The following is an 8,696-nucleotide window of genomic DNA, read 5'->3' as shown; positions in this document are numbered from 1 at the left end:
TTAGTATTGTAATATTAAAACTGCAATTGACAATTTGACACTACTACTTTCAATATCATATTGAGCAATAACTAAATTAATTCAAACAACTCTTACTAAACATGGTTAATGTACATGTATAAAGATGTCAGAATAGAAAATCAAATAGAGAGGACAAACAAGGAAAGGAGAAAGAAATTGTTTTGACCAGATGAGAGAGAAGAGTGGAAAAAAATGCAAATATTGAAGTTGAAAAGAAGAAGACCAACACAGAAGGAGAAGACGAAAGCAACAACAACATACCCAGTGTAATCCCACAAGTGGGGTCTGGGGAGGATAGTGTGTACACAGAAGGACAAGAAACATAAGAAAGAAGCAAATCTAGAAAAAACAGAGTAGAAGAAGTCACAGTAAACCCGAGAAGAAGAAGAAGAATAAAGAGACAATGAAGAGATCACTAAGCATATGAAGAGAGGAGTCCTAGTACTCAAATAACAAAAGGGTCTTTTTGTCTCCCCCTTTTCATTTTTAAAGTCAAATTCAAACAAAACAACTGCTGCTCACGTAAGACGCTTTGCATGTTACTGATTGAAGCCCACGCTTCTTCAAAGTTGTTTTACTTCACCATGCTTAGCAAGGACATTTTTTACTTCACCATGCTTAGCAAGGACACCTTTTCCAATAGCTTATTCCCTTTAAATGAAGGAGTGGTTGCCGGAGTGGTTGCCTTTAAATTATAGTGTGTTCCTACAAGAACAGATCAAGTGTGAGCTGGATTTCATTCTAAATTCTATGAATCTTGATTGGTGCAGTCTTCTCAGTGCTAATAATTTCACAGGAGAGTGGCCAGTGGAACTCAATAATCTGACGAAATTGATTGAACTGTAAGTGCATTTGAATGTACATCTAAGATGAGATTTCTAAGTCTTTTTTCCACATATGTTAATTTGAATTCTTGGCTTTCCCTTTTGGCATCAAGACAGTAGGATAAGCAGTAACAGCTTTGCTGGGAAACTGCCTAACTTTGAGAGCTGGAAAAACCTACAGATGCTGTGAGTATATTCATTTGGTAATATTTGTACAAATTAAAATTTTTTGGTAGAAATTAATTTGTAGTATATGCTCTTTTAATAGAGAGATTGAAGGTTCTGGATTTGAAGGACCAATACCCCCAAGTGTATCTGTTTTGACCAGTTTGAATGAACTGTAAGTTTAAGTTTTTTTCTGAAACTTTATTTTGCTTTTTGCCATGTTCTTATGATTAAGCTAAGTAGAAACCAAGATAATTAACGCTAAGATGATGCATATACAGAAGAATCAGTGACCTGAAGGGAGGTGCTTCAGAATTTCCGCCACTTAGAAACATGACTGGCATGACTAAATTGTGAGTACTTAATAATTTGAGAATTGCAAGTGGAGATTCCAACACTTCCTTTATCAAAGGAAAGTCATATCTCTGAAACTGTGTTTTGATTGCAGGGTTTTGAGAAGCTGTAATATACAAGGGAATATTCCTGATTTTCTAGCTGAAATGAGCCAATTACGGTTTCTGTAAGTCCGCTACTTTCAATGGATTTTAGAATTTATTTTAAATTTTTTCCTTAATGATCTCTTTTTTTTTCCTTTTCCTGTTATACAAGCTGTGTCCAATCCATTAAAGCAAGACGTTTTGTGCATGTCTGACCCTCCTCAGGACTCTCTCGTTTTCTTCCTTTCCTTCTACAGCCTCCACTTTTTGAATAGGAGAGGCAGAGGGTTGTTGGATCTTGAATAAATGCAAACAACATACCTCACTTTCTCTATATGGAACAATGTTCTTACTTTCTTGAAATAAAATGATCTTCTTGTACAAACCTGTCATCGGAGCTATCGTTTTCCCTATCCTTTATCTAAACTTAATTAAGCTTTTAACAATTGTGCTATAGTTTGCTCAGCTATATGTGATTGAGCATTGTTTTGGGTTTGACTCTGTTTATTGTTCATTGTCAGAGATCTGAGTTTCAACAAGCTTGAAGGAGGAATCGCATATCTCGAAGGCCTGACTAACTTGGAGGCCACGTAAGTCAGAACAACATGAAGATTCCTATAATTATATGTGGAAATGTTTCTTTTGCATCTCTGTTTCATTATATTAGTCTTACTATATGAGTGTTGATGGTCCATCCATCAATCTTCTGTATCCTTTCCAATTGCCCAAGCCCTTTTCTTTGTTTGAAGGAAAGCAGAAAATAGCCTCAATGACCAAAACAATCTTAGATGGCAAATGCCTTTACATGATATTTCTTATTTTTTGCCCACAAAATTTTGAGATTTTGATGTTAGATGGTTTGTTTATAGCTCAGTAGTATTCTCTCCATGAGCTGCACACAAAAATGAGTCTTGATTTGACTGGAGATCTCTTTCCATTTTTGTGTCTAGCTGATAGATGGGGTCATATAACATGTAATACAGATATTGCATTTCAAATTTGTGATCTCCTAGTTAAATCAAATATTTGCTGCGTGCTAGGTATCTGACTGGCAATGCTTTTGTTGGGCGAATTCCAGAGTGGCTTATTACTCGAGACACCAGATAGTAAGTATAATTCTTTTTCTTGCTTTTGCATATACACTAGTTATTCCTTTGCACTCAATTTAGAAAAGGACATGTATAGCTTCAGCATAGGATTATATAACAGGGTGACAGATAGAGAAGGAAGCATTAAATGTCACAACCAAATGTGGTTGCTCGCATAGAGAATCAGATTAAAAAGTCATTCATTGTTCTCTAGTCCAGAACTTGAGTTCTTGAGTCTTGGCCTTCATGAGTTTTTTATGAAAATGAATTGGATCATGGATAGGCAATACATAAAGATATTCAGATTTAACTAGCTGACTTGTCATTAATTTAATTGCATTTAAATCTGTCTTCTCTAAGTGAAGGTCCCTCTCAGTAGATTGAAAATACTTGATGAACTCTTAACCATGTCGGATACCTTTGATGCAGCGTGATAGACCTTTCCTACAATAAGTTCGATGAGAGCTCTGAACCATCTACCTGTCGGGACAACCTGTATGATCCTTGTGTTTCTTACGCTTTTCTCCTATCTTCTTTTATGTATATACGGTTCAGATGATTCCATGTTTGGTTTTCTTTTCTTATCAGAAACTTATTCAGAAGCTTTAAGGCCGGGAATTTTGTGTAAGTGTTAACGTCAATAAACTGTTGACTATTATTCTCTTGAAAAGGAGTTATCCTCTCTGACACCTCTTTCAACTACTTCAGAGAGAACGGGAAGTGCTTGTCAATGAATCCATGTTCAGAGGGTGAGTACTCACTGTTTGCAGAGCTTTGAATTCTACCCTCTCCATTTCTGTCTTTTGTTTGATATTGATCCATTATGCAGTAGTTTATCAGCTTCTTGTTGACAATATATAGGAAGAACCAGCAAGGCATAATTTGGTTCCTTTGGTAAACTGGTTAGATCATGGAAAACATTGACGCACTAGATAGTTTTTACGACAATCTACAAGAACTGAACAGTTTTGTCATTGTCTTATATTTCTGAAATATATTCATTATCTCCTGTAACCTTTCTCTGGTTTGAATATTGCAGACAAGTACTCGTTGCACATAAATTGTGGTGGAGGAAGAGTACCTATTGGAGACACTACTTATGAAGCAGATGAAGACTCAGCAGGTGCTGCAAAATTTGTTTACTGGAAAGGGAACTGGGGAGCCAGCAGTACAGGACACTTCTGGGATCGTATCATATCGTTGAATGACTACAAAGCAGATAATGTATCTGCTATCAAGGGAGACGAATCTCAGCTCTACATGACAGCTCACCTCTCCCCTTTATCTTTGACTTACTTTGCACGTTGCTTAGCAAATGGAAGCTACAGCTTGACACTTCATTTCGCAGAAATAGTTTACAGAGACAACCGATCTTTCCAAAGTCTTGGAAGACGGATATTTGATGTATACATACAGGTGAACCAACATGTCAGAGAACTAGAATATGGTAAAATATCCAATTAACTGCAGCTGATTTAGGTTAACTGGATGCAGGACGAATTGAAGCTTAAAGATTTTGATATTGAAAGAGTAGCCGGAGGAGTTGATAAAGCTTTGAAACAAAAGTTTAATGTAACAGTAAAAGATAAAACTGTACAGGTGCGCTTTCAGTATGCTGGGAAAGGAACTACAGCAATCCCAAGCAGAGGAAGCTATGGTCCTTTAGTATCTGCCATCTCTCTGGAAGCTAGTTATACTCTCTGTCTTCACTTTTATTTCTTATGTGTAGCATCTCTTCTCTTCTTCTCTGTCACATAGTGAGACTAAGTCTTTTTCACAAAAGTTGCTCACCCTGGCATCTTATGTAAAAATTAAGACCTTTTCGGAGTTGGAATCCGTACAAGACTATGATTATATAGTTGAAGCTCTAGAAGATATTGATTAAATGTTGTCTCGTTGAATAAGTTATGCATAATATCTATGATTTCCGGCATACAAGTAAATTCCAGGCATCTAACATTCTTGAACATTTTGTTCTGTAACTAGACTTCAAGCCCCCTCCTCCGCCAGAGACCTCTTCTAATCAAAAAAAGAGGATTCGAATTGTAGCTGCAGCGCTGATGTCAGCATTAGCTCTCATTCTGATGATTCTCTTTGTTGCTTGGAGGAAAAGAAGAAACAGGAAATTGATGGAACCAGGTGATTCTAAACCTCAATTTTTGTCTATGCCTGACAAATAGAATGTAATTAGAAACTTTTGTCTGTTGCATTCTACGTGGTTCTTCGAGTTGTATCAAAATGAAGTGACAGAGTGGTTTTTTGCAAATTGAAGTGAATGTGAATCATTGTACAAATGTAATACTAGGTGAAGTTATTATTTTGGAAAACTTCCTGCCACATTAAACGTATATGCTTATATGCTATTCAAATTCATGATTTCACTAGTTAGAGGTTAGGGAAGACAAGGATGATAGATATGGGTTTGAAGGTGCAAACTTTCCATAACTTTTTGTATGCTTTTCAAGCCAAAATGTTCTTTCATTTATCTTGTGGGAAACTAACATCCTAAACTTGTTCTTTTACTGTTTTGTAGAATTAAGAGGACTAGATCTGCAAACAGGTATATTTACTTTCAGACAAATTAAAGCTGCCACAAGTAACTTTGATGCTGCAAACAAGCTTGGTGAAGGTGGATTTGGTGCTGTCTACAAGGTGAATATGTATAGGAATTCAAATAACTCTTCCTTCTTACCCCCTTCCTGTGGAATTCCTAATGGATGCTATCGCAAAACATTTATGAACTTCATGCATTTTTTTAACGCTCAGGGTACACTAGCAGATGGTACTATAATTGCTGTCAAGCAGCTTTCATCCAAGTCAAGACAAGGGAACCGTGAATTTGTAAATGAAATAGGCATGATGTCAGGTTTACATCACCCAAATCTCGTCCGACTCTACGGATGTTGTGTTGAACGGAACCAACTTTTACTAGTTTATGAGTACATGGAGAACAATAGCCTATCTCATGCTTTGTTTGGTGAGTGCTATTTTCATGGATTACTTAGGTACAAGTGAAAAAGGACACTGGGCATAAAAAAAAGTTTGGTGATCCCATTCTCCGCCAATAATGTTCTCAAGTTTATATCTTCATCTATGTGCACATATACGTGCAAATATGTGTGTGTGTGAATTCGTGTGAGTATGGGCCTAGTTTCAATTTCACAGTAAATTGCAGGTCCTGATGACTGTCGACCAAAATTTGACTGGCCAACTAGGCAAAAGATCTGTGTTGGCATAGCTAAAGGCTTGGCTTACCTACATGAAGAATCACCTCTGAAGATGATTCATAGAGACATCAAAGGAACAAATGTACTCCTTGACAAAGACCTTAATCCAAAGATCTCGGACTTTGGTCTGGCCAAACTTCACGATGAGGAGAATACACACGTCACCACCAGGGTTGCTGGGACTATGTGAGTTTCTAAACTACTATAATTGATTAATCAAATTTTAATTGTTCTATATACTCCCTTTTGAATGTCATCCTTCCATTTTTGGTCGTATCAGTTACTTCACTTTTTCCTGAATGTAATCTTTACTCCTCGTTATATAATTCCAAAAGGTTATGGCTAGCACCTTACTGATCCCAAGAGTTCAACAGATTAAAAGGTTATTTATCATTTTACATTTTTCTTCAAAGCCACTCGTCTTTTGAAAATCCATGTTCAAACTTATTATTATTAAAATGATCTGAACTATTTCAAAGACCCATCATATTACAACTATGATAAGCTAGTAGATGTCAATCATTATTCTCTTCAAAATCATGTAAGTCGAACTACGGCAGTCAATTTTACAGTGGAAGGAGTAACAAATACTTCTGCTGTCCATTTTTACCTAGTGTTGAGGTAAATAGTATTAGTTTAAGCCTTCTAGGAAACTCCTGTTCAGTCAAGCTTGCATGAGTATAACTTGTTAATTTGTTTTGCAGAGGTTATATGGCCCCTGAATATGCACTTTGGGGTTATTTAACACATAAAGCAGACTTGTACAGTTTTGGGGTGGTTGTATTAGAACTAGTTGCTGGGAAGAACAACATGAAATATAATCCTGATGAGAATTATGTCTGTCTTCTTGATTGGGTAAGAAATCAGCATCTCTTGATATCAGTTCCATGAATAGTGAACATTTAAAGCACGTCTTCGTTTGCTTGATGAGAACTTTATTTTATTATAAACGAATGTGTATTGTTGATCAAGTAGACTTGGTAGTATTTCAAAAAAAAAAAAAAAAAAACATAGACCAAAAAGTATCTTCCGCAAGTTTTCCATTTCAATCATTGTGCTTCTTTCAGGCCCTGGTTTTACAAAGAAAAGGAAAGTTTTTGGAGCTAGTGGACCCAAGGTTAGGTTCCAATTACAACAAGAAGGAGGCATTGAGGATGATTAAAGTGGCCTTACTATGTACTAATCCATCTCCAGCACTAAGGCCAAACATGTCTGCAGTAGTGAACATGCTTGAAGGTCGTTTGGATGTTAATGATTCTAACTTAGATTCAACCGTCCACGATGATGGATTTAATTTTCAAGGACTAAGAGACAAATATGATGAGACGCAAGTTAATTCTAGTGAAAACCGATCACTCTTTTGTTCAACTGACACAAAGGATATTGATCGATCTTCTTCTACCTTCCCTTCTACATCTACCTCTAAATAAGTCTTTCTTTTTGCTCGATGTTGTATTATAAAAGAGGAAAAACGACGGAGGAGGAATTGTTGATCCTACCACAATGTATATTTTAATTATTGCTTTCCATACTGAGTTAATATTTGGTCATAGATTGTTCTATACTTCTGTCATTTTTTCGTTTAATTGACACCCTAATTTTGATGCTTTAGAGTAATCAGAAAGAAGAAATAGTAATGCTTTGGAAGGAGTTTACGTTACAACTTCTGCCACAGCTATCTCTACAGTGAGCTTTGCAAAAGTGTTGTCATGTATGAAACATATTCTCCCTTTAATCTCCTCTCTTCAAAGACAGAATTTGTACTAGTTTTTTTTCTTTAAATGGAAAAAGAAAAAAGAGAGGTGACTTTTGGTGGGATTTGAACTCCTTAAAGTTGAAAACTTGCAAGATAATCACTACACTGCAAATTAAATCTTTGTATTGTTAGGAGTATTTGTTTATTAGTTTTTATTGTACATTCTGATGAGTTCTTAGTTTTTGTTTCTTAATCCTTTTTTTTAGGATTAATAAATAAGTATAATAACAGCATAACCATCCGATAAATAACAAATTACTTGCAAGTAATGTATATATGCTGCATGTGAGTTAACATGTTGAGTTAACTTGCATGCAGCATATATACATCTAAGATTAAATACATAAACTTTTTTTTCTTTTTCTTTCTATTAATGCTTTCTTCCATGCATATATATATATATATATATATATATATATATATATATATATATATATACACATTTAAGATTTGTAGAACCCTTGCTATTTCTCTTTCTTGGATTTTGGATATCTTATATGGGGCAACTTTCGATAGTTTTTTATGTAATCAAATTCTTAACCAAGAAAGAGTGGTGGAGGTAGAAGACTATGACATAATGGCGTTAGAGATTGCTGCTGCGAAGAACAATATGAAATATGAGAATTTGTCTGCCTTCTAGATTGGGTAAGGGATCACAATTCCCCATATTAGTTCAATCTAGAGGTAGCAAAATCAAACCATATCTTCGGAGTTTAAATGGTTGAGTTATGACATGTAGCATGTATGTTGATTTGACCCAAAAGATTGAACATAAAATAACCCGTCAAACTATTGGTCAAAACGGGTCAGACTAGTTTAATCCAATGGGTCAAAATGCAACGCAAAATACATATTTCTTGCATTTCGTTTAAGTCCATTCTGGTGTTTGTATTCAGGCCCTTGATCTACAAAGGCAAGAAAAATTGATGGAACTAGTAGATGAAACACTAGGTTCAGATTGAAAAATATCAGATATATATATGTGTGCAACTATATTAAATATGAGGTAAATTGTATTGTACATCCATTGCCAAATATATGCATTTATGATTTATAAGGTAAGCCGGATGAGGAAGACCTTGCCTCCGTGTTTAGCACGGAGTAGTAACTTAGTATTATCACTGACAGTCATTTCATTATACTCAACTAGTAGTAATAACCCACTGACATTCATTCAT

The 8,696-nt window shown here is 35.5% G+C and overlaps 1 protein-coding gene across 1 annotated transcript; it reads left to right on the top strand.

Moving 5' to 3' along the window:
• The first annotated feature begins 958 nt into the window (after positions 1 to 958).
• Positions 959 to 7,322, top strand: LOC132043505 (probable LRR receptor-like serine/threonine-protein kinase At1g07650). The gene is made up of 17 exons (XM_059433986.1): positions 959 to 1,031; positions 1,114 to 1,185; positions 1,292 to 1,363; positions 1,459 to 1,530; positions 1,969 to 2,037; positions 2,488 to 2,553; positions 2,965 to 3,030; positions 3,124 to 3,159; positions 3,244 to 3,284; positions 3,575 to 3,951; positions 4,030 to 4,225; positions 4,522 to 4,674; positions 5,069 to 5,187; positions 5,302 to 5,512; positions 5,711 to 5,948; positions 6,467 to 6,617; positions 6,830 to 7,322. The coding sequence occupies exons 1-17, from the start codon at positions 1,027 to 1,029 to the stop codon at positions 7,190 to 7,192; spliced, it is 2,307 nt and encodes a 768-aa protein (XP_059289969.1). The 5' UTR covers positions 959 to 1,026; the 3' UTR covers positions 7,193 to 7,322.
• Positions 7,323 to 8,696: the final 1,374 nt, after the last annotated feature.

This window comes from Lycium ferocissimum, chromosome 2 (genome assembly GCF_029784015.1).
Source record: "Lycium ferocissimum isolate CSIRO_LF1 chromosome 2, AGI_CSIRO_Lferr_CH_V1, whole genome shotgun sequence".
NCBI classification, from domain to species: domain Eukaryota; kingdom Viridiplantae; phylum Streptophyta; class Magnoliopsida; order Solanales; family Solanaceae; genus Lycium; species Lycium ferocissimum.
The sequence above is the reverse complement of the archived record's forward strand: the minus strand, read 5'-3'. Positions and strand labels throughout refer to the sequence as shown.